The 26,347-nt window shown below is 38.1% G+C and overlaps 1 protein-coding gene across 5 annotated transcripts in view; it reads left to right on the top strand.

The window, feature by feature from the left end:
* Window positions 1-26,347, top strand: part of FYB1 (FYN binding protein 1) — a 59,148-nt gene that overhangs the window by 17,942 nt on the left and 14,859 nt on the right. For all 5 annotated transcript variants that reach the window (XM_069001623.1, XM_069001622.1, XM_069001619.1 and 2 more), the window contains exons 2-8: window positions 1,474-2,608; window positions 16,038-16,218; window positions 17,861-17,910; window positions 19,158-19,177; window positions 19,996-20,042; window positions 21,460-21,577; window positions 24,458-24,614. In XM_069001623.1, the coding sequence (XP_068857724.1) occupies window positions 1,474-2,608; window positions 16,038-16,218; window positions 17,861-17,910; window positions 19,158-19,177; window positions 19,996-20,042; window positions 21,460-21,577; window positions 24,458-24,614 (1,708 nt within the window). The remainder of the gene's footprint in view (window positions 1-1,473; window positions 2,609-16,037; window positions 16,219-17,860; window positions 17,911-19,157; window positions 19,178-19,995; window positions 20,043-21,459; window positions 21,578-24,457; window positions 24,615-26,347) is intronic.

Here is a 26,347-nt window from a genome sequence, read left to right as displayed (position 1 = left end):
CTGGATAAAAGTTTCATTTATGCCTATCTTGTTTTGGCTGCATTTAATGTAAGTAATTTGTAGCTCAACACAATCAGTTTGGAAAGATTGAATTTCTCGGCAATGCTGACAGATTGGGATAGTTACCTTTAAGTTGCAGAAGTTTCAGGTATATAACTACTCCAACATAGCAGGCTGTTTATGTAATGAGATACAGTCAAACAGAAGGCAAAAGGAGCAAAAGCCCAATTGAGAAGGTCTTGTTATTGAAGTTAAAAAAAAAAAAATTCACTGAACACTCGCTGAACTATAGTGAGTGAAGACACAGTTCATTCTTAAGCCTCTAATTTTTTTTCAAACACCAATTTATTATGCTTTGTAGCAATACTCCTTTGTTTATAAACAGATGGTTCAGAACTCTTCCTAGTTATAACATTCCTACTTTATATCATAAGTTTTACATTTTAACTCACACAGGAAATCCAGGTCCTACTTGTGAATTGTATCAATATATCTGCCACAGCTGCACCCCTGCTGCCACTGTCAGCTGGGAGAGGACTCCTTGCTCCAGAGCATTCCTGGTACCCAAAGGTGGCCCCTGCCCAGTGAGTGGGACCAACTCGCTGCCTTTTGCTCCCATCGTGCACTGTGATGTGTTTTGTTTTTCCTGAATACAAATGTTTTGAGCTTTTGGGTTCAGTTCCTATTAAGACTGATCCTGTAAGTTATTGAATTAGGCTGACCAATTAAAACATCTATTTTTGAATGAAGCTGGGTTTTATTTCTCTTGGAATTGCTCAACTTCTTTTTTTTAAAGAACTTCTTTTTAACCATATCTGGGGGTATTGATTGTCATTTCTTTCAGTTTTACTTCATATATTGTCCTTTGCTGTCCACACATGCACAGTTTTATTCAGATATAAAATGGAGAATAGAAACAAGGACAAAGTGAGGGTGGGGGGAACAGCAAGTAAGAAAACTGCTGAGAAAGGAAAGAAAAATTGGTACAAACATACACCAACCAGAAGAATTTCTGTTTTCACAAAGGAACTTGTAGTTCTCCCAAGAGTTAGCAGGAATAAGACGAATCTGGGTACATTCTTCCAGGTTCCAGTAACCTGTGCTTCTCTTCACAGGACAGTCAAATTTTTAGGTGTGTTGATTTTAAAGTTATACATATTTTCTTACATTTATTATGTGTCCAGTTCACAATTCCAGAAGTAAACAGAAATTATAATATGCCCAAAAGGACCTGCAGCACCTGAAAGGCAGTACTTGAATGAAAATTTTAAAATATTGTGTAAACGCTACAAGGATACAACAAAATGCTCAGCTTCTCTTAACCCTACAGGAAGATGAGCTGTAACACCTCCTCAGCCAATCAGCAGTACTAAAGCCTCAGACCAGGAAACTCTTTAAAGTATAGTATTTGAGAACATTGCAACAGGACTTTCCCACTGCTGCCCTTTCTTTTTCTCTTCTTTATGTTTATAGAGTTGCAAGCCACGTGTGAAGTTACTCATGGAGAAATTTGAGGGAGGTAACAGAGACACAGAGGGTACATCAAACAGTCGACCCATCAAAATGCCAAGACAAGATGTCCCTACAGGAATACAGGCAAGGAAAGCAGTACTTGAGAAATTTGCAAGTAAAGGATATGCAGCATGTTCTCCAGGACCCAGTACCCTTCAAAAACCTGTTCAGCCTAAGCCTCCTCTGGGAGTCAAGCCTTCAAGTGATGACAAAACAGAGAAAGATCCAAACCCACCACATTTGAACCCCGTGGCACAAAGGTTTGGTGTTCAGCTTCAGCCCACTAACAGAGGAAATGATGAAAAAACTGCATGCACTAAATTCTCTATCAAAACCAGTGACCCATCAAAAGAAGACCCAAAGCCTTTGAACCCAAAATCTGCATGGAACAAGTTCCTTTCTACTCCTGATAAAGAAAAAAGTCCTCTGGGACCAAAACCAAATTTAAATTTTGCACCACAGGAGAGTGAGGCAAAACCAGAATTTTCAAAAGTAGCTGCAGTTAAGGAAAAATTAAGGTCTGCAGCACAAGAAAATGAGCCCAAGCCTCCTGTTTCTAAACCACCTCTTGCACAGAAGCCTTCTCTAAACAATGAGGTATCTCAGAATGAAGACACTTCTAATAAAAGTGGTTTTCTGCAAAGACTGTCAGGACCTAGAACAAATACACACGCACTCCAAGAAGCAAAGGAAATGGGTGAAAATAGTAACTCTGCTGCAGAAGCTGCAGGCAGTCATTTTCCTAAAATAACTCTGAAGCCTACTGGCCACAGGTCCAGCTTATCAAAAGGAACCCCCAAAACTGTGGAGGAAAACACTGAAGAAAAGGGAATGAGTGCTGCCAAGAACATCTTCCTCAACAAAATCATCCAGGAAGAATCAGGTTCTTCTCATAAATTCCATAAGATGAATACAGCACTTGCTGCAGAAAGACCATCAGGTGAACCACAAGATAAAGAGGATGAGGACAGGAGTTCTAAAATGCCCAAGCGGAAAACCTTGCCCTCAGTGTTCAAGCTGGGCCAGCCCCCGCAGAAGCCAAGCAGACCCCCCATTGTGCACCTGGGAAAGTTCCGGAAGAGCTGCCAAAAAAATAGTAAGTCCACTCTGTTTTGCTTCCTTAGCTTTTTGATGCATTTAGTACCAGTTCAATTTCAGATGGAATCTCCTGTTCAGAAATAACATGACACATGTGCATCAGAAAACCCCTTAGAGCTTTAACTTAGGTTTGTGTCTCTTGTGTACGGGACAGAAATTAAAATTATGTTCTCTATCCCTCAGCAATAAAGTACAGGATGAATGTTGATGGTACTGGGTTCATCTGTTTCTCAAAACTACTCAGATGCAGCTATAACTTGTGTCAGGGAGTATTTTCTCAACAGACATTTAAGTCCTGATTTAATTAAACAGATCAAACTTAGATTATTCAGTTTTCAGCATAGTTGGTGAGAAAGGGGGATGCCCAAGGGTGTGATTCAGAGCTCTAAAGTAGCTGACAATGGATGCTCTAACTCCACGCTGTGCATGTGTGGTACATCAGGTACATTCATGTGATTTAGTTGATACATAATTTTTCCTTGTACCTTCTGTGTCTAGAATACAGCATGGCTTGTGTTTCAGCAGTTCTGAATACACTAAGGTTGCTCTTCCTGAGGCCAAAGAGGTTCAGAGGGGCTATGGCAGGATGAAAAAGCTCAGAGCTAATTTCTCTCAAGACAAAAAAACCTCACTAAAAACACAGAGTCGGCATGCAACTATATGTTGTGTTATTATTTATTCCACTCAAATATTAGGAGTCTATCAGTAATAAAAAATGTACCTTTTTTTCAACTGCTGTATTCTGGCTTTCCTTTGTTACCCTACAGTTAAGGAAATGTTCTCACAAATGCAAGATCAGGCCAAGATCCTCAAATGGTGCAAATTTGTGTATGTCTTTAAAATAAATACGCCCATATACAATCTCAATATAGAAAGGCAGCATTTTCAGCCAACTACATCAGTAAATGTTTTGGTTAAATAAGAAGAGTAAGAGCTCTGCGAGTTAAAACTTTGAGAAGTCCTGACAAAGGCTGGAAACACAGAAAATGACAATTTTTTTAAATACATTTTTTAATTAAGTAATTAATGGAGGAAATTTTATTTGTTGTTCTGCTCATTGTCTTTTTCAGATTTTTTTTCTGGTTCCCATTCAGTTATAGACGCAAAGCATTTTTTTTCACCTCTTTTTAAAACTGAGCATAAGAAGTATTTATCCTGTGCATTTTAAATTAACACTGTGAGCAGGGCTGTAAGAATAATATCAGAATTTTTTCCTAGAAGCAGGGTGTCCAGTTGTCACTAACCAGGGGTAAGAACAGCCACCACCCTGATGAGTCATGGGAACATGAGCTAAGGATGGAGATGCCCAGCATGGTGGCACAGGTGGTTTTCCAAATATGTTGCAAAACTCACACACAACTAAATAGAAATGAAGGATCAGACATGGTCTTCTCTATCTCACAGTCATAGGGGCAGGTCAAGACTGAAAGATTTAGGGACCATATCCATGAGAAGCTGTTCATAGTGTCCCTGAACTTCAGCCTTTCCCCCCCGGAGCTGGCATGTAGATCTTGATGTTCTGTTTGGCTTTAATTAATGCAGCCCATTTCTTTGTGGCCAGAAGTCTACACAGAACAGTTCTGGTGGACAGACAAGGTGTTCTAGAGTGAATCCTGAACTCCTTTTCAGCTCAACAGTTATTCATTGCTGATGTGTTTCTTGGAACATAAATAAAATCTACTTGGTTTGGAAAGATCGTTAAACTGAACTGTATTTTTTTTCTTAACTGTCATTTCAAGAATCAAAGTCATGTCAGGAAGACACCACCCTCACAGCACAGATTCTTCCTGCTCATTACTGTGTCCTGATGAACAGAAGATTGCCATGGTTGCTTAATTTGTTGCTGTGACCCAGGTGCTGAATATAACGAAAAAGCAAATGAAAATAATTTTTCCATGCAACAAAGCTTTCTGAGATCTAACCTTTGGTTTGAAATAGGGCAAAAGTTAGGCTTTGCGTTGTCCTTTGAGAAGAGGAAACCTCCACTCATAGTGGTTTTTACATCTGTGTTAGGAGCTTGTGCCTGCATTACAGAAAACCTTGTACTGCCCGATTTAAAACAGGAGTTTGAGCTCTGCCTTTTCAGAGGTATCAATTCACCCCTTTTTCTTTGGTTGTTATCCTTGCCCATGAAACCTGTTTTACTGGTTTTTGAAAACAAGTATTCATTGGGCATGAAATGACATTAAATGTTAGAGGCAGAAGGACTTAGCTTTGACACAGCAGTCTCAGTTATGTGTGGGAGAAGGATTTAAATCATCCACCATGCCTGCACGAGTATTAAGGGATGTTAGTTTGCCGTTGGCCTTGCTGTGGATTAGAAATTTTCACCTAGTCCTGAAAAACTTCACGATAAAACTTCTGTAGACACAAATGTCTTTGTTAGGAAAGTCTGACTATTGAAGTGTTCCTATTTTCCAGTGAAGGCAGTCTTTAAGAAATTCCTGTCTGGGCTTGCGAATACATGGCAGAATAGTAAATTCCTGTGTTATGCCCCATTTACAGCAATTTTCCCTGAGGGATCATATTTATGTCAGCTAAGAATCAATGAGACACATGTGTTTTCAGTGTCCAGAAAATAATACCAACTATATTGTTTGATAATAAACACCCAAGGTGTTAGAAAAAAAGAAGAGAAACCAAGTAGTTTTGCTGACAGCTTTCCACGTGAGGCCACAACTGTAGTATTGCTTTCCAAGGAGAACTGCACTGAGTGTAGTGTGATCATACAGGTACAGGTGGCCACACACACAAAGTCAGATGGAGGCTGAGACCCCCGGTGCTCTCCATACCTCTGCACAACTCATGAACAATTAACACTGGGGCTTCAGTTTTTCAGTGAACAAGAAGTGGGCACATGGCTGTCAGTCTGCTTCAGTCAGGGAGAAAATTCTTCTGAGTTTTTAAGAGCTTCCACAGCAAAGAATATTAAGGCTATGGAGGAAAACCCTGCCACTCTGGAGTTTTTGCAGCATTACCTTCAAAGGTCAAGGATTTGCCACATAATTCTCCTAAAATATGTGGGCAAAACTGTAAATTAAACTGTTAGTGTGGCTTACAACATTGAAAAAGATAAATCACTGCAATTTAAAAATCAATTCAACCATCCTGACAGAAATATGGATGAGACAGTTATTTCTCTGTCTTAGTTAGTTAGTTAGTTAGTTAGTTAGTTAGTTAGTTAGTTAGTTAGTTAATCTGCTTAAGAAAACAGATAAATCAACATTGAGTGTTTCCTTGGAGGAATTGCTCTGAGTGCAACTTTCTGCTTTTGTGCATAAGGAAGCAAAAGTACACAAAACCTATTGCAAATTAATATTTAAACTCATTTTACTTGATTATTTCCATAGCAGCCACACTGTCTGCAACATTTTCCAAATGTCTTAGAGTATATTTTTATTTATAAAGGAATAAATTGTATCCATTTAGCATCAGAAGACAGCTCTCCGTTGTGAATTGTCAACGCTTCTGCAATTGGCAGAAGATCTTCCCCTATATATCTCAAATTTTGTTTGTTAGGGCTTATGTGCACTTGTTCCCTTCAAGATGATCTGATTCTAGTAAATTAACAGTAAGATATGGGTTGTTTGTATCACAGGATGGAGGCACAGAAAACTATTTTTCTCATGTATACACTTGTTACAGTCTACACATGAATTCTAGAGTTGTTCCTGCAGCTGAGTAAGTCCCATTAAGTCAGCTATAACCATTCCTGAGTGGAGGCTTCAGAATCTAAGATGCAAAATTTTGTACACAGAAGAGAAACCATGACAGTGAACCTGTTAATTTTGGTAAGAGGTTTGTTGAATGGCTTTTAAATCAAAGTATACAACATGTTCATACAATCTGTCTGGACCTCTGCAAAGGATTGAATGAAGCACGTGACCTGTTATGCTCTACTTGAGACCATTGCCCACCTTCCAACACGGTCTGTGCTGGACAGATTTAACACAGTGCCTTGAGGATTACACTACATACAAGAGCAGCCTTTTGAAGTGCTAAGAACGGCAGTTAGAAAGGAAAATTCATAAGGCTGAAGAAGAAAAACAGCCATGAGTTTGTCATGGAAGGTGACAGAAAGGAAGCTGCTAGAGAAAAAAATGTAAAAATGATAGAACTGAGTAATTCTTTCTGCTTAGTAATATTTCCTTAATTTAATTTCTGAAATCTTGTTATTTTGTACACCTGTTTTGATTCACAAGAAGAAACACCTACTTATGCACCTTCATCATATGGTTGCATTATATGGGTCACAATACATCTGGTACACAATACATTTGGTACATCTCTGCTGTACCAAATTTTCAAGTGTTCTGAAACCTGTCTAGATTCCAGAAAATAATGTGAACACAGAGCATATCTAAAAATTTAGAGATTGATAAAAATTATAAGAACAGGCTGAAAGTTTCCCGTTCTTCAAGTTGACACATACTTTGCTTAAAGCCTACTTTACAACTATTTTTAGCAAGGGAGTGTATCCAGCAAATCACATTACTTTATAGCCAGCTTTATGGTCAAGTTGGAAAAGATCCCCTTTTCCCCAATACACAAAGGTACTGTGGTGATGGAGTTCTGGACATGTTGCTGATACCATTACTGGAGAATGCATCTTGAACCCTAAAGGTGTCTAGATCAAAAACAATGCTTTGTAGTCTGTTTACTTGTAATTACAAGAATGATTAGCATATAATTCCCGTATTTGAAGTTTGATATGTACTGAAATTTCGCTCTGAGCTGAAAGTCCTAATTTCTCTGTACTCTTTAAATATTTCCTTAGCAGCTCACAGAGGTAAAACCTATGCAGCATGTATAATGTTTGAATATGAAACAATCTGTGCCCTACAGGCACAAGTATTTTAATCTTTTAATTTTTTAGACCTTTTTTGACTCAGGGAAAAATGCTCTTACTGAATCTTCATCATTTGGTAGCATTAAATGTGTAACACAGCACAAATTAATATAGTTCATTATAGAAAAATATATTTAAAAAATCATAGTTCTTTATAGTTCATATATAGAAAACTTTCAGTCATTCTTAAAAGTTTTGATCTTAAATGCTACAATAAATATTCAGCATTGATAGAGACAAAAAACCCCCCAGCATTTCATAGTAAAGCTGTTAGGAAGATTTGGAAATTGTATCTAACAGTTGTTTTTATCCTAAAAGGTTCATTTTAATAAAGAACATTCCTGAGGTCATTGGTTTCCTCTTGAAATTGAACCCTCCTCAGATATGTGCATTTGGAACAATGATGTTCCTTGTCTGCAAATTCTGAAGAGAAAATCTGCAGACTTCCACTATCCAAATGCAAGACTTTGTTGCATGGGAATTTTTTATGAAAATTATTTTTTATATACCACGCTATGTATGATGTAATTATTTTTCACATTGAAAAACAGGTATAAAATTATAAAACCCTTCATCATTATTTTATTTTGGGAAATAGTCACATTTAAGAAAATTTTTCCAGTAAGTTTTCTTTTGCTTGCCTTTGCATCATTGTACACATTGTCTTTTGCCTTCTCTTTCAAACATAAATGAATTACAAAAGATTTGTTTTAAATTATTGCTATCTTTCATGTACTCCATCTCTGAATGTTTTCAATTTTTGTTCTTTTTTCTTGCATGTGAAATAATAACATGCAACATAAAATTAATTGACTCAGGTTTATAAATATTTTTTATTAAAATCAGAAGTAATCATTAAGGCTTTTTGTCAGACAAATGAAAAGTTTCAACTGCAGTTCAATTGGGAATTAATTTTATGTTCCCCTTTAGATAAGGATAGGCTTCTGTCTATGATAACACATCTGCAGTTGGAAATCACTTTCCTTATGCCAGTCAGCACTGCTCAGGTGAAAATATAGTAATATCTAACCTCATATTTAGTCACCACAAGGCTCAGTCCTGTAAACTTCTACATACTGAAGTACTTTGGGTGAAACTGTGAGCTTTCTTTTGGGAGTCAGACTATGTGCATGCTTAATATTTTTCAGCCATCAACCTTAAATGTAGATTTAGATACACACTTTCATGTGCTGTATATTCTTCATCTGCTTGTCTCTACATACCTGGAATGGGAAAAGTCCGCTACCAGGTATAGGGTCTAGGACTTAATATGTCAACTCTATGACAGTTTTGAGAATATAAGGGATAGAATAGGTTTTAAATGTTGTATGAAATGCCCTTAAGGTAGTCTGTGAATGTGTTGTGGAAAGATTTTCCAATTGAGACCAATGAGAAGTTGTGGGTGAGGGTCCGTAGTGACGTAGAGTCCCCAGGCATGTGCAAAGGAGAGCTGCTTTATTGCAAAAACCTGGCATTCTTAAGCAGTTAGACAGTTATCAGTTACATAGTTTTAAAGCATAGCAAACATAATTCAACCAACCACCATACACCACGATATGAACATGCAATGGTTATAAAACATGTTTTTCTACCCCTAATTCAGCAGTGTCTCTTTCCCACAGTCCTTTTCTACATAGCCGAAGTAACAGACCTGAGCCATGATTTTACAAGGCCTTCCCTTTATAAAGTTTTACTTACCAGTAACAAGAAGTTTTGCTTAAAAAAGGGCAAATTCTCCACCTGCTTTGATCATCTTTTTCATGATGTGTGAGCAACCATCAGCAAAGTGATCTGAGAAAGTATGCAGACTTAGGTCTTCATTTTCCCCTTTTCCCTTTGTCTGAAATTCCACCCATATGGGATGTAATTTTGTTTGCACACAGGAGAAAAAAAAGGAGCTTAACCACCTAACTGTGAGGAGAATCAGGAGAGATGAGGAGAATAAAAGAAAAGAAAATTCATAAAAGATTGTGCCTAGGCATTTTTAAAAGTAGGGTCTGGACTCAAGGTGAGCAACAACCAGAAACTTTCTGTGCTCTTTGTTTGCAAGGTGTGAGCAGTGTTGCAACAGAACTTTGTTGCTACACTATGTGTAACAACAGCATAATCAAAGGCACTGAGCTTCAGCTCTGTTGTAAGTTTACCTGCTCACTTTGAGCAGCTCCAAAGCAGCATAATAGTGAAACCTGAAACCATGGTTTGTATCTAAACGAAAATGTGGTTAGGGAAGCAGAGCACAGCTCTCTGCACATTACAAATGAAGTAGGAAGTGGCTGATCAGCTGCTGGAGATGTTGTTGCAGGTTTTTATTTAACCCTCTGTAAAACCCAGAAAGCTTCCCAGGCCTGGCATGTAGAAGTGGTGAAGTGCTTTGCAGTAAAACTGAAAAGCATGTTGGCTTTGCAGAGTAGCCCAAAAGCATTTTGCTTTATAAAAGAATTCTTTCAAAATGCAAGTCTTTCTGATGTGTAACTGCTTCAAAAATCCTGAAGTCATTTTATGATGATAACTATAAAAACTCACTAAGAATTTTAAAATTACAAGCATTTTTTCCTGCAGAATATTTGAAGTTTCCTTGTAGTACATACTCATTGACAGGTTTTCTCAACATTACTAAAAGCAGGAATCTACACCACACCAGGAGCTACCAGTTCCCCTGCATCAGGGGTCAAAGGGAAAAAGGTCTCACCAAATGCCACACTCTAGGCCAAAGAAAGAAGATGTGGTTTTAGGATGCAAAGTCAAGAATCAGTTTTTCTCTCACATGTGCAAGAGACTGCATTATTATGGAACAGATTTTCTTACACATGTATATGTATTTATGCTGTGTATTTTTGGTGAAGCAGGTATGATGAGAGCAAACTAGTGCTATGCATTGCTGTTCAGTTCCAGATTTATTTAGGATGCAATCTTGAACCAGAAATTTCTGGATTGAGGCAATGGATAGGCTGGATGCTACGGCCTGATACCTTAAACATCATAAAGAGTTCAGTATTTGTAGTTAAGTTGGGACTGTTAGGAGACTGGAGGCCAGGCTATTGCATTTGCAAGAGACTGTGTTGCTGATAAGATCAACACAGCTGTTCTGAGCTAACTGGGATTTCTAAGGCTTTGAGAGCAGGTATATATTGCTGCTGCAGACCAGCCAAGGATGAGAAAAGTATGAATAACTGAAGCCAGACCACCCTCTGCTAGAAGGGGATATTTTCCTGCTTCAAGGGAGATTATCAAAATTATTATGTGTCATTGCTGCCAGTTAAAATCTTTGTGCCAAATAAACACATTCTATTGCAATACTGATTGGATTGAACAGCCAGGTTTGTATCTTCAGCCAATGGATGTAGAACTTGTGGGTGTGTGTGCTAAAAAATATGGGGGACTTCCCTTTGACAGCTTCTGTTCTGTTCAGGTTGATGATTGGATATTCACCTTCTTCTGTGTGCCAATCTCTCACCCAAACACTGAGATATCCTGGTATTTAGGGAGGTGATAGAGACATGTCATTTAAGCTTTATTAGTACTGGAGCCAAAATCACCCTTGCACATGAGTCCAATTCATTTTACAATTTTGAAAAACGGAGAACCATCTGTGACCAAAGGACCGGTTCCCATAAGATTACCATCCCACAAACTAGTGCTTGTTCCAGGTGTACTCCACTATGGACTCTGAGCAGTGCTAGAACTTCCCTTCATTTTGCAACGTACTTAAGGTATTAGCATCTCAGGACAGCACTTTAGTAGGGTGAGAATGGCTTTTTCTCATTCTGCCCTGAATGCTTTTGCCCACATAGAATTCACAGGTTCCAAAATAGCTGGACTTCTAATTTCTCTTTGAGTTCACATGGGAGTGGCATAGAAATTATAGAGTACTCTTATATGCAGGTTGATTTCTTCTGCTGTTGAACACAGAATATCTGGACATGAAGGAAAGATGAGATCTTTCTCTAGATGTCATACTGGCTACCAAAGATGTATCAGTGTTTCCCTTTCACAAGCCAAGAATGCCAAGGGTCAAAGTCACAAGTATTTCATCAAGACAGCCTTAGTGTCCTTCACTTCCCGATAAACAGACATTCCCAAGAATGTAAGTGACCTTTTGGCCACTGCGCATATGGAAGTTGTTTGAGAAGGTTCTCCAAGAACACAAGAAACATTTTTGCAGAGTTCTGTGCACAGTTGTACTGTAAGTGCTGAAGATCTGGGCATGATTAAAGACGTTTAATGCCACAAGCAGCAGTGTAATGGGATATTTGAGACATTCTGGGGACAGTTTTTATGGCAAGTTTCTCTATAGAGCTGCAGTCCCTTTCCATCTGTTCTTTTGTTTCTTTTTGAAGAGCTTCAGCTTCTGCCTCTGTTTATTCAGTGCAGCACAACATATGATAAAACTGAGAATCCTAGGAAGAAGGAAGAGGCTATTTGGAAACTGAGGTGTTAGCTATCAAACTTGCCACACAGTGACCACCCTTAACACTGTTTACTGTGATGAGAGTGCTGCAGGTGCATGTGAAGCCAGGATGTAGTTTCAGCTTGATTTCTTGATCTGAGTGTCTGCAGCTGACTGCTGTTCCACTACCTCCACAGAGATTTTCCATGTTTTTATAGTACCGTGACCCAGATTAAAAAAAAAAAGAAAGAAAGGAACTGGAGTCAAAATAAAGTGCTGCATTAAAATAGCAAAAAACACACTATTGAAATGTTATGATAGCTTTGGCTCAGCAGGCCTGATTATAACACCTTTTTTTCCAACCAGGTTTTCAGCATGTCACTTCCCTACCCAATTCATTGCACTATTTTCAGTATTAGAATTAGTGTATTTTACTCCTACATCAGTCTTGGTCATAAGTGTAGCTAATTAAGCTAATTACAACTCTAAAGGCTGAGAGGAGTCAGTTCTGATAGTTCAAAAATAAAAAAGCAGTACTTCCACTAATACAATGATCATTTAGTTACTGTTAGATTATAGCAAATTACAAAATTAAAAAGGACAGGTTGTTTAACCTTTATACTTAAAAATAAGCACTTAATCTAAAATGCATTTGGTGTCCTTTCCTGGCTCAGTTTCCTATAGCTTAGATTTGGCTCTTGATGAAAGAAGTATTATGCACAGAGACTTGGGAAGAATTTTTACCTTAGCCCTACAAACTTATCTCAAGAAGTAATAAAATATGATGACATAACGTTCATATGCATGTTGTTCATATGCATATACCATATTGTATTAGGGCAACGTAGATATAACCACAGAAAAACTGATACAGGTTTCCCTATTAAAACACAAAAATAAATTTGAGAGTATCATTAGTGCCAATTAACATGGCTTTCATGAAAACAAAACAAAACAACTAAACAAAACCAACCAAACAAAAAAACAGACTCCTTTTTGGTTGTTTTCTTTGATTAGAATCTAGAATTCAGCTGTAGATACATGTTGTCAGTGGTATTTATCAGGGGGTTTTAAAAAATGAGAAATTATAACTGGTAAAGTTTGTGGATGAATAAAGACTGTGAAGAATTAAAAGCTAACATATAGTCCACAGATACAGAGGTACAAGAGCACAGTCATGTGTAACCTTGGCTCATTTAAGCAAAGTTTGCTTTTATTCAAATGCAATTGTACATGTATATTGAAGAAATGTAAACCATACTGCAAAACAAGGTAGTGTAATGCTTTGGGGAAAAAAATCTAGTTATAAGCAACATTGCAATTGGGTAAGGACTATGATGAGAGACGAGTATAATGCATAAGGGTTATCAGCTTGTAACTCTTAATTCTTGGAGTTTTACCCTTAAGGAATTTTCATAGAGTTACAAAGTTTTTGAATAAAAACTTTTTGGTCATGGGCATTAGTCAGGAGCCTGCACTTCCAAAACAGGAGGAGGGATGACAATTGGAGAAAATACTGAAACCCCCTGGATGCAATAGTAGAGTTATGGCCAGATGAATAATGACTTGCAATTTTCATCTCTACATGTGGCAGACAAGTGCATGCTGTGTAGAATTCCAGTGCCAGATTTTTTAAAGTATTGGAAAGGGAAAGGTTGGAGAGATAACAGAAATAGCTACAAATTAATTGATACATAGAAAACAAAAAAAAAAAAAAACAAAACAAAACAAAAAAAAAAAAAAAAAAAAAAAAAAAAAAGACAACCTTAATTTGAGATTTTAAATGGTGAGTCTTTAAAGTCACTGAAAAGAAATCTGAGTGATGTATTAATTTCTGCGGTGTCAATACATTATAGGTATAAAACAGTGGTAAAAAAAAAGGCTTTTGATCCTGTGTGCAAAGGTAAAAGTAAAAGTAATAGAACCTGAAGCCTGAGGAACTTAGAAAACAGTAAGATGCAGATTTTAATAGTGAGCAAACTTAAAGAAACAAGTACCATTACAATAACACTGTAGTATTCTTTCTCTTGTCGACACCCCTCAAACAACTGAAAGACACATTTTAGCCAAAATGTTGCTGTAGTATATCTCTAGCTGTTGAGCTCAATGTAGCAGCAAATATTTCAAATGTGATGTAACGCACAGCACAGCAATCAAAGGATGTCAGCATTGAATTGGAAGGGATGTAAAGAAGTTGTTTGTCACTATGTTGATATCCATCCCTATGTATAGGGTAAGAACAACTGTACTAGAATTCATTCATCCCATAAATTTATCCTACTTCTTCAACATGGACCTCAGGCGTGGAAATTTCACTTTCACTATTTGAAAGTGCCTCCCAACAATGTTGCTGGCCTTTAAACACATTACTTATTGCCTCTTCACAGTGGAAAAGAAGGGGAAAAATATAAATTATCCCTTTCTTCACTACCAGAGACTTTGGTCGTTTATTTTGTTCTCCCCCAATCTTACCATGTTTCCCTAAACAACCACCATTTGTTCAATATATGCAGGAGTTCATGTTTTCTAGAGCTCATTCTTGCTATTGTCCTTTGGGTACTCTCCAGCTGGCACACATTAACCCTGCTGTAGCCTCCTCAGTACTAAGAGGAAGGATTATTTCCCTTGATTTTTGGGCTATATTTTTGAATAAAATGATAAAAAGGTAAGTGGCACAAATTTAATCTTGGCATATCTTAAATTGTAAAGATCTTCTTTTGCAGGATGCATGTTTCTTAACAAAAGCCACAGAAGAAGTCACATGTGTAATCATCGGTGTTGTCTATGGGTACTTTGTTGTTTAAGTAATGGAGGAACTTAACAGGTTTAAAATGCGCTGTTGTTCATATGTATGTTGACAAGGTGGTCCAAGCATCCATGAAGAAAAATATATCCACACATTTTTGAGTTGTTTGGTAGTAAGTAGAAAAACTGTCAACTTGATAATTTCACTTTACTTTCCATGTGAGATATGGAAAGGTCCATCTGAAAGTTATCAATACCCCTTTTCCTGTCAATCCCAAGGACAGAATTCCAGACACCCAAGAAGCTAAAAAAGCCTTTCCAATAGCTTCTTGCAACTTTCAGTCTTGATATTAAACTTTTGTCATTGTCAATTTGTCATTGTTCTGTGTTTGAGACACTTTTTTTCAGTGTAGTGAACATCTCCTTTGCTTGACAAGATTTTAATCTCTCACAGGTGTGAACTTAAAGAAAATTTCCAGAAGACAAGGGGTTTCTTCTCAGCTCTAATTGATTTTAACAGAACTCTGTGCTTTTTCCTTCTGTTCTCCTCTTCCTTGGATTTTCTTGGATTTGTGTCCATGCAGCTGGGGAGAATTCTTTTTGGGTAGCTTTTAGTCCACTGGTACTTCAAAACAAATGATAGTTCAAAAACATCATGGCATCCAGTGACTTAATTTGCTTGTGTAGAATAAGTTCTCTCAAAATGAACCCTCAGAGAAATGGTTGGTATGGTTTCCCTGTGGCTTGTGCAGGGAGTGCCGCACACATGAATTCAGTGCCGCACACATGCACACCAGCTCACTTGTGTAATTGTGGCTTCTGTGCCTGGTGCACAGCACTATCATTTTTTTAAGGCTACACATGTCTCTTGAGGGTGTAGCTTCTTTGCAGCTTCTCAAACTGCCACTTTTCTAGTCTGAGCTTGCTAGAAAATTAAGTCCAGACTTTTACAACTTACATTAAAAATGTATTTGAAGACGTTCAGAGACCTGAACCTCTCTTAATAAATGCCAAAATATGTTTTTGTCTCTCATCCCCTCCCATAAAACTCTTTCTCTGAGCAACAAAAACTCAGCAAGACTGCATCAGTGCTCACGTGAAACTCTGCAGTTGGTCTTTACAAGCAAATTGTGGAATTAAATTATAATTTAGTTTTAAAACACAGGTGTTATATATTGGATGATCTTTGATGTTTTTGTGTTTTGTTCATGTCTTGGCAAAGACATTTTCAAGGCCTTGTACAGGCAAAACATTCTTGAATGCAGTCTCTTCCCCTCTACTCTGGTAAGATAATGCAACAAAAATATTTAAGAGCAGGTTCAACAAAATATACTTTCTCTGGGGTGTGTGCAGTACTGGTATTTTAGCCAAAACTTCATTGAACACAGCAAGGTTCCTTCCTCAGCTATTTTCTTGATAAATTCAGTCTGTTCTGCTTTATTTCAGATCCTAAAAATGAAGGTTTGAAACAGAAAACACCTTCCTCAGCAGCACTTGCCCTACCGATAGCTCCATCACACTCTGCTGTGCAGTTGCCACCTCCTCCGCCAGCCTCTCACCCATCTCTGCAGGTGCCAGCAGCTCCCAGTCTGCCTCCCAGAAACATCAAGCCCAGCTCTGAAACAATGTGAGTGAACATAAGCCGCAAGGGCTTTATTTTCTCACCTTTCTCTGCCTATCACTTTCCTCCTGCAGCAGCAGGTGAAGGCTGCAGGAATTCCAGGTTTCTGAGAGAGGGCTGTCTCACACTACTTGCCTAATCCTGCCCTGTACCTGGCCTGTTTAGAATTAGCTTTTATTAGTTTGAACCCTCCATCTATTCAGTTGTTTCCCTGAGTTGTCTTATCTGTAACAACACTTTTTTGCCTTGTTGGTGAGGGAAGTGAGAAAGGAACAGACTGGTTTTTTATGCCAGAACGATCCAAAGACTTTAAACACTGATAGAAAATCAGTTTCATCAATAGCTGAAGGTTTTCCCTGAATTTTTCTGGGCAAAGAGGGAAAGAAGTGTCAGGTCTATGAGTCAATACCCCAGGAAGCAGCTTTGCAAGCTGGAGGAACTGAGCTCAGCACTGGTTGTGAAACTGCACTGAGGCGATGTCGTGGCCTTGTGTGAACCCTGAGAAGCCTCTGTTGATATGGGGCTCCTTTCTTTATCCTTCTTTGAAGAGCTGCTTACAAAAGTGGAACCTCGGCTGACACCGTTACAAGTACTTGAATCCAGCAACAAAACTGACCAGAATCAAGCTGAGCCTGAATAATGAGCTGCTCTCTGGCCAGCAGGTACTGCAAAGAGCATCAAACAGCAGGCAGGGAGAGTTAGAGAGATGTGTCCAACTCAGTGCTGTGTGACAGCATTAGTCCTGCCTCACAGCCACAGCACCTGCAGCAGCGATCCTGAATATCATCCTCTTTACCAAGGCATGGGAGCCAAGTTTGTCTTCAGAGACCTGTGAAATGTACCTCCAGATGCCTTGTCTGCTCTCCCATTCCTGTGTGCCCTGTGAAGTCTTATCTGCTGAAAATGTGTGTCTGGGTGCTGACACCTTTGCTTTCACCTGTCTCCATGCTTTCCTCATCAAGCCAATTTTAGAACATCCCATTCTGATTTCAAGTCCTTTCTTTGATTATACCTCTTTGATGATGACTGTCAGCCCTTGTTTTCTTTCAGCTGTTACAAGGCATTATAAAGTTAAAAGTTGCTGATATTATTAGTTATATTCTCAATTCAATTTCTTTATTCTCTCATTTGGACAACATTTAAAATCTAAGAGCACTGGAAACGTTTTACCTGGCCTAACCTTACACCATTGTTTCTCTTGTCCATAGTTTACACTTTAAGCCCCAACAAGTCAAAGTCTCAGAGCTATAGTTAGCATTGAGCAAAAGTCTGGCATTGTCCTTTTGCATTGTGTAAGAAGGCTGCACCTGCAAAAAAGGTTAAAAAGCCCAACAGATCTTTCCATTCAGTCAGCTCGTCTGCCTATTATATTTTTCATACCATGTTCATCTTCATGGTATCTGAGTGCCTTCAACTCACTTGATGGTTTTTACTCAGGATCAAGGTGGGCCCATCTGAAACACTGAGTCACAGTCAGAGAGAACAATTTAGAAAATCTAGTGTGTACTTAAGTAGGATATAGGGCTCAATAGACTGTTCAGGCTTTGTATAAAATAGATAATAAAAAGCACCAGAAAAATGGTGTATGAAAATGTAATCATAAAACCATCTTCATAGGTTTCACATGTCCACTTTTTCATACTTACAGAAGCCCAGAGAATGAAGAAAATTATGATGACGTTGAATTTGTTTCACAGGGTAAGATGCATGCATTTAATACATTTAATTCATGGCTACTATGAGAATCTGTAAGCATATTCTATTTATAAGATAAACAAAAGTATATTGTATTCAAGAGTGATCTGTGTAACTAATTATACTAGTTCTGCAGCTTTATGGGTGAAGATGGTTGTCTCATAACACTAATAGATCTACTGTTCTGTGATTAATATGACAGACTCTCAGAAACTGCTTTAAATTTCTTTCTTCCCCCCCCGCCCTGGTTTTTTTTTTTTTGGTTTTTGGTTTTTGGTTTGTTTTGTTTGTTTTGTTTTGTTTTGTTTTGTTTTGTTTTGTTTTGTTTTGTTTTGTTTTGTTTTTTTGGTTTGTTTTGTTTTGTTTTGTTTTTTGGTTTTTTTTGATAGAAATTTGCTGGGACCATAAATCACCAGATTTTCAAACCTGAACTAAAAGGAATGCTGCTCTTTCAGAGTTGACATTATGTGGTCTGGTGAAGGAGGCACTGTTTCATACTTGATTAAAAAAAGAAAAATCTGTTGACTGTGCTTTTACTGTCGCTTTGTGGTCTGACTCAGTGAGAGGCAGTGAGTTGTACCAGGAGCAGCAGAGAAGCAGATTGTGGCACAAAGAATTTCAGTCTGCCTTCTGGTCCCTTCTTGGTGGCACTCAGTCTGTGCCAGCCACACTGTGCATCATTTAGTGTGCTAGCCATCCATGACTTACAGCAGGGCAGGCTGTGGAGCTGAAACCAAGCTTTTCTTACCTACCTGCCTGCAGACTAAGGAGGAAGCAGGAGAGTCACAGAATATCTTCTCCTGCTGCCCGGGGCAGAGGCTGGCTTAGGAAAAGAGCCTTTGAGCTACTTATGCAGCTGTGGGGCTACTGCAAAAAAGTTCTTTGATGTCTGTTTGGATTTATTAGGTTTTTGACAATTACTTTTTCATATAAATAGCCATTTTTGTAAAAAAATAGAATAGTTAAATTCACCAATGTCATTAAATATTTTTTAGAACAAATTTGCCACTTTTAAAATACATGGTGAAATATACTATTTGTAGACATTTTTAGTTTACAGCGCTCTACAAAAGCAGTATAGAAAAACTCTGATTTTTGCATTCATACCGTCATCAAAAAACAGGAGCCTGCACATATTTCTAGTTAATATCACTGATGTTATTAACAGTTTTAAATAGTTAATGCTAGAATGAATTCTTTTCTGTGCAGGAAAAAAATAAATATCCTGGTTTTACTTTTTCTTCCTATAGGTCATGGAAATACACAGAGGGTAAGTGCTGTCTGCTGACATAAACCTATCCTTTTTTAGCAAAAACTCACAAATGTAGTAAAACCTCTTCAACGCATCAGACAATTAATGGCAGATTTAATGCAGTGTATTGACAGTAAGTTGTAGAAGCAATTATTTGTTGTGAAGGGTAGAAATAAAGTCAAGGAAGAAGAGTAAACTGGAATAAATTATCAAAGCTGGCTACACACCAAAAATTGTTTAAAAAAACGAAAGTGCAAAACTACACCTTCTATTACCACTGACATTTCATTTCACTGGATTTTTCCAGAAATAATAGAAATAAGGGCCCTATTCCGTTCTAGCAATAGAATCTATCAGTTAATATTTCCGTTAATCACAGATTTTTATCAGTATGTTTAAGTGCCTGGTTGTATAAGGACAAAAACAGTTTCTTGGACCCTAATCTGAGTCCCGTTTAGATCCTTAGTATTCCAGTTTAAATAGTGCTAACCCTGACACCTTCATTATGGCAGTGCAATCATCAGCACAGACAAAGAGTTTACAGGACTGACTTTACAACTAGAACATCCACTTTGGATTAAGCAATGTGCTAGTGTGATTTGAAAAATCCAAGGCTTCATAGTTGTGATATTGTAAAAAAAAAAGGCAGGAAAAAAAAAAAGAATAGTGGGTTTGAATAATGAAGTAACTTGTTTGGGGAAGAATAAAGTAATTTGTATTTGCATTTTGCTATAAATGTTTTTTATATAGTTTGTATGAAGTTTACATAGCAGGCCCAGTTTCTTCATGTCTTTCCAGTTGTACTTACACTATTGAAAATGGATTATTTTTTATAGGGACAAGAAAGTGATGGAGAAACATATGAAGACATTAGTGATATCAGGTACTAATTCTAAATGCTTTAAACTATTGTAACTTTATTACTATCTTTTCTAATAGGTGTATTTCATCTGGCACTAAAGTGTCATTCCACTGCAGTCCCTGTCAGGGATTACTGTCCTCATTCATTTCACCTAGAGGAAGTCTGGTTGTTCACAGGTTCTTTCCTGTTAGATCTGCCATGCACTGGCCTGGAAAAATGCCTGCAATTAAAATATGTAGTAACTGTGGTTAAGGTAACAGAAGTCTGGTTTCTGATCTAAGGAGTATGTCTGAACCACTGGTTGGAGTTACAGCCTAGGAGGAAAATAAGCTCAGCTCCAAGGTAGTATGGTGCCAGATAGATCTTTTTTTTGTGGTTGTTTATCTTGCTTTTCAAATAAATGTTCTTAGAACTCCTATGAGAGGCTGGATTGACAATTTTCATTATCCGAGTCAACTAGTATAGCTACAGAGACAGAATACAAGCTCTGCTTATTCTTCTTCCATTTAGACCTTTGCTTTGATGACTCTCCTGCCCTGGTAATGTCTGAATCTATGGGTTGAACTCTATTGCAATAGCCAAAGAAAAACTTTAATTCCCTCTGAATAAGTAATAGATGTAGAATATTTCAGATGTAGAACAATTTTCAGCAAAAATTTATTGTTGAATTCCCTTTGCAAATAAGTATTTTAATACATGGTTTATAACCCAAACAAGCAATCCTCATTCAGACTTTTTTTTAGCAATTTGAGTCTTTCCGTTTAGCAAAAGTACAAAAAAAAAAAAGAAGAAGGGGACCCTCAATCAGTTCCATAGGTTTTCTAAAACATAAAACATAGGTCTTCCAACCAAGCATTTGGCAGCAAATGGCAGAGCTGGAGATGTAGTCCTTGTTCCATCCCAAGTGCCCAGACCTCAGTACCTCCCAGTACATGAGGCACAGCAAGCAGTGTACCCTGGTGTGAAGAAATGAGCACAGAAGACTGACTCATTTGTGTACACTGCTGGAATAGGTTGCAATCAGGTTTATAAATGCAGTCCAGTGGCAGCTCAGGCTTCAGTTCAGCCTGGTGAACCTGCATCAACCACTGGTGGCCTGGGTAAATATTTAACCACTGCATCTAGTACAACACCTAGACTGCTGCCAGTTCCCAAGCATGCTCAACAAATTTAGCCCAGAGGTATCTGGACACACACATGTGGAGCCAGATAACCTTTTCTGGTGTGCTGTCCTCATGAGGACAAACACTTTAACTTATATATGTGATAAAAGGCTGCCTACTCTATCTGTTGCAGCTGCATTATGGTTTAGAATCTGTAGCTTTAATTTCACTTGGAGAAGTCTTTTTTCATCACCTGAAGCTTTTTGTCAGCCTTGGGTAAGGTATTTCTAAGGAAGATTTGTTTCACACATTCTGTCCTGGCAATGCACTTTCAGACCATCAAGGAGAAAAGAGAAGAAGCGGGACAAAGAAGATAAGAGAAGAATGGACCAAGAGAAGAAAGAACAAAAGGAAAAAGAAAAGAAAGAACAGGAATTAAGGAAAAAGTTCAAAGTAAGCTTTTTATTTCATAATGTGGACAAAGGTATGCAAGAAGCATTACTTAGCATTGTCAAGTTCAAAATACACTTTTCATCTGGTTACAAAACTATTTGTTATGGTAGGTAGTTCAAACACCTGCATAAATTCTGAATAAGGGTTTAAGCTACCTTTTTGTGTTTGTCATATGCTTGAATGCAAGCTCTGCACTGATGGCAAAGACTGTGCTTACACAGTTTTCATTAAATTACCTTCTCAAGTTTTTTCTATATAAGAAAGCCTTAAAATTATATGTTTTCACTTTTCTGTTTCTAATAATTTACATCATTAGAATAGCATCAAAAGTCCTTAATGAAAGTGGGAATTGAATCCCATACACATAGTGTTATTTGCTTCACTGTACTCAGATACAAATGTATTTAGCCCTTTAAAGATTTCAAAATTGTATTGCAACACACTGCCCTTGCCTTGGTAGGAAGGGACTTAGAGGCAATTCCAGCTTAAATGAGGAGGAGGAAAATAAGACATGTATATGAGAGCTACAGTCATTGTCTGGGGCTAAATAATGAGACAGTTCCTTCTGTTTTAAATAATTTTTATGTAGCTGGTGGTCAGCATGTTCCCACAGTTTACAAGTCTGCCAGTCAGTTTTTCCTAACTAAAGCCTGTTCATACTTCTCCATTCTGCTACTGTCAGTGTCACTGTACACAGTGGGCAGCTTTGTTTTTCTTCCTATTATGCTCTGTACACATAAAGCCATAGTGATTCACATCATGTCCTTGGTCTGCTGTGGAGAGACTGACATGAGTTAAGAAATAAATATTAAAGGTAGACGTAGTTAATAACAGTGAGTTAAGTTAGCTGGTGTTTATTAGGCCCCAAGTCTATTTTTTAGACCACTCCTGAGAAGTGTAAGCATTAGTGCACAGAAAACTTTTAGCTTACAGACTGTTCTCCTGCAGCCATTAAGGTATTTTTTTAATCTTAAACAAATATATTGTAGTGCACGTTTTCTTTCCCATTTATTGGCCACCTATACTGGATAGATATTCCTGAGCTAGTCTATAATGGGCAAGAGCAATATGCCTCTGAAATATATATCTTAAAGTCAAAAATACTAAAACGGCTTCTTCATAACATAATGTAAACTTCTCACAAAGTGAATCCTGAACAGCAGTAAACAGCATGATCATCTCTTGTGAATACTTGCAAGATCATTTATAAAGCAGAATTGTAAATACAAAGCAGTATGTGGTAGACTCATTAACGTTAATGTTAATGAATGTTTCCTCCTATGACTTGTGTCAGGAATAGTGTGGCCAACAGGACCAGGAATTGTCTGATTGTCCCCCTGTACTTTGCACTGGTAAGGCCACACCTTGAATCCATGTCCAGTTTTGGGTACCTCCCTCCAAGAAAGACATTGAGGTGCTGGAGTGAGTCCAGAGAAGGGCAATGGAGCTGAGGAAGGGTCTGGAGCACAAGTCCTGTGAGGAGCAGCTGAGGGGAGCTGGGAGTGTTTAGTCTGGAAAAAAGGTGATTCAGGGGGGACCTTATCGCTCTCTACAACTGTCTGGAAGGGAATTGCAGCCAGGTGGGGATCAGACTCCTCTCCCAGGTAACAAGGGATAGGACAAGAGGAAATGGCTGGCACTGAATCGTGCCGTAAATCAAATCCCTCCTGATGGGAGAGAATATTTTAAAGTCCTTGCAAGGAGTTTCAAAAGATAAACCCAGACTTTTCCTGGAGTTTCAGTGCTGCCAGATAGTTGTTTATTAGGTCTTATCAGAGGAACAGAGCCACCAGCATGACCCAGGTTCAACACAGAGCACAGAAAGAAGGAGAGGAGTCCAATTATCAAGATTTACACAGCCTTTTAAAGATAACCAATGGCTACTAAAAATGTATATTATTTTTACCTTCCTACCAACTATTCCGTAATACAGCCAGGAACTGTGGAATTCTTTGTCCAATCATCCCAAATTACTTTTACTGCAGAATATGGAGTAGAAGAAGAAGGTTTGGAGAACAACAACAATCCTCCATTTTGATATTTTTTGCTGTTATCTATTTACTACAAAGAGAAGCCCAAAACCTCTAAATTTTTCACCCTGTGACAATCTTACATATTAGTCTTTCACCTAATTCACACCATTGTATTTTCTAGTTCTTGTCTGATCGTAGGCAGTTTTTTCCAAGGTTGGAAGTTAAAACAGTGTTGCTCAGGGGGGTAAAAACCCTTCAAAACAGGCAGAGAAATATTCTCGGCACTCTGGGTTCCTACCATGGCCTCAAGTTGTTACAGGGGATGTTTAGTTTGGATATTAGAAAAAATTTATTCATGGAAAGGGTTGTACAGGATTGGAAGAGGTGCCCAGTGAAGTGGTGGAGTTGCTATCCTTGGAGGTATTTAAAACGTGTAGATGTGGTGCTTAGGGACACGGTTTAGTGGTGAACTTGGCAGTGTTAGGTTAATGGTTGAGCTCAGTGATCTTAGACGTCTTTTCCAACCTAAAAGAGTCTATGATTCTATGAGTAGTTCTGCTGGAAATAAATGGAGACACCCACTGGAATTAAATACATCTGTTCTGTGAACTCATGAAAGGTCTCATAGGTTAGTTTGTTGATTTTAATCTTTGTATTTCTGTGATTTTGCCAGTCAGTTCTTCAATGGCTCTGTTTCCATGCCATTCCCCTCTCTTTTAATCTCTGATTTTTAATTTGAACTGTGTAGTTGGGGCAGGAGGAAGCCTTTCTGTTTATTTGCCCACACTATTTTAAATGTCAATGAAACAGATAACCATCATTATCATTATTTTTACTTTTTTTTTCTGAATGTCTGGGAAAGGACTCCATTTTTCCACATCTGTGATATCTTCTGTTTCTTCTTCAGTTAACGGGACCCATCGAAGTCCTTCATCAGGCACGAGCTTGCATTGATCACAAGGGAGGGAAGAATGAACTGACTGTCAAACAGGGGGATAAGATTGAAATCATTCGCCTCACAGACAACCCAGAAGGAAAGTGGCTGGGCAGGATAAAAGGATGCTGTGAGTTCTGTTTCTTCACTGTTCTCCTGAATGTTTTCACTGCATGACAGCAAATGTGAGCATTATACCAAGGACTAGCCCTACCAAGGCTGAGTCACTGGCCACCAAAGCAAATAATTACCACAACTTACCCTTCTGTTTTCAGCTGGCATACAAGGTCTAGTTCATTGCACAACACAGTATAACATCTATAGGCACTAGAATACGTTGGGTACAATATGCTGGGATCTTCACTGACATACTGAGGGTTAATCCCCTGTCAGCAGCCTTCAAATAGCATCAGAACCCAGCTCCCTGCAAGTAACAAGTATGACATTTTTTCATGTCTTTGTATTAAACATAATATGGGTGTTTCTCAAGTAGAATTAGAGAATATAAGGGCCTGTTTTAAGTGTTTTTCTTGTTCTTGTTCCTATGGAAAGTTTCTAACTGACTCCTAGATTTTATTTTCTCTGAAATCCAAGATGTTTCTCCTGTTGTATAAATACCATCAGTGGATCTTTGAGTATAAAGGGGTTGATGTTCTGGCTCATGGGTTATAAAGGGTTATAAAAGGTTATAAAAGGTATAAAAGGTTATAAAAGGTATAAAAGGCTCATGGGTTACAAAAGGTATAAAAGGTAAAATCAATCAAAATTATTAAAAGCACTTGCTTGATCTTTAGGGGGACTAAAATGACAATCAAATTAGTAAGACAGTTCACATATGTAGAACAGAGTTCTACAACATTGTATATGATACCAGCTGAGCAGTTTGTAGTGATAGATACATACAGATAGTAATGAACTGAGTGTGTCTCATGCAAAGAGATTCTGAGAGAGCTGGGACTGTTCAGCTGCTGAAAGGAAGACTAAGGGGTATCTTGTAATTGTTCACAAATACCTGGTGGGAGGAGGTAAAGAAGATGGAGCCAGGCTCTTTCCAGTGCTGCCCAGTGGGCAGGAGGCTACAGGCACATACTGAAACACATGGGATTCTGTCTGAATGCTTTTTTTACTGTGAGGGCGACCAAGCAAGGGAAAAGGTTGCTCAAAGAGGTGGTGGAGTTTCCATTCATCAAGATCTTCAAAACCTGATAGGACATGGCCCTTGCCAACTTGCTCTAATGGAGGATCATGTTTGTTTAGAGGGATTGGCCAAGATGATCTCAAGAGGCAAGTTCCAATAACAGCTTTTCCACAATACCTTGAAATTGTAAAAATTAGTCAATTACATGGATCATTTTTTACACAGAAAACCAAACCTTGCTGAGGGCTGGGAGAAGGGTATTTTCTAGTGCATGTGCAGTCCATTAATTAATTTACTTTTCATGAATTAATTTTTGCGTCAGCAAAATTTGAAGCTGTACAAGGCTTCTCATCGAAAAGTATCAACAGTACAGACCAATTTGTTACACCCATGCTTTGGCCTTCCATGTTCACAGGCCAGGTCTGTGAAGAAGACCAAACAAAAGAAAAAAAACAGTTCTTATCATATAAGTGAGAGGAAACACACTAAAAACTGCATTCACTCAGAAGCAGGAGAGTGATAATTTTCCATTTTCAAAGAAATGCATGACCATTTTTCACCTTGGAGAAATCCATTTGTGCACTTTTCTGTACAGGCAGTACACCTGTCTAAAATTACCCTTAAGAGAGACAGTTTCTCATCTCAGGCCAACTGCTCTGATCAATAAAGCTACAGTGTGTCTGCCAATCTGAAGAAAAATCAATGCAAATAACCCTAATGACCTA

This window comes from Aphelocoma coerulescens (assembly GCF_041296385.1).
Source record: "Aphelocoma coerulescens isolate FSJ_1873_10779 chromosome Z unlocalized genomic scaffold, UR_Acoe_1.0 ChrZ, whole genome shotgun sequence".
Classification (NCBI taxonomy): Eukaryota; Metazoa; Chordata; class Aves; order Passeriformes; family Corvidae; genus Aphelocoma; species Aphelocoma coerulescens.
This window is presented reverse-complemented; position numbering and strand designations above follow the sequence as displayed.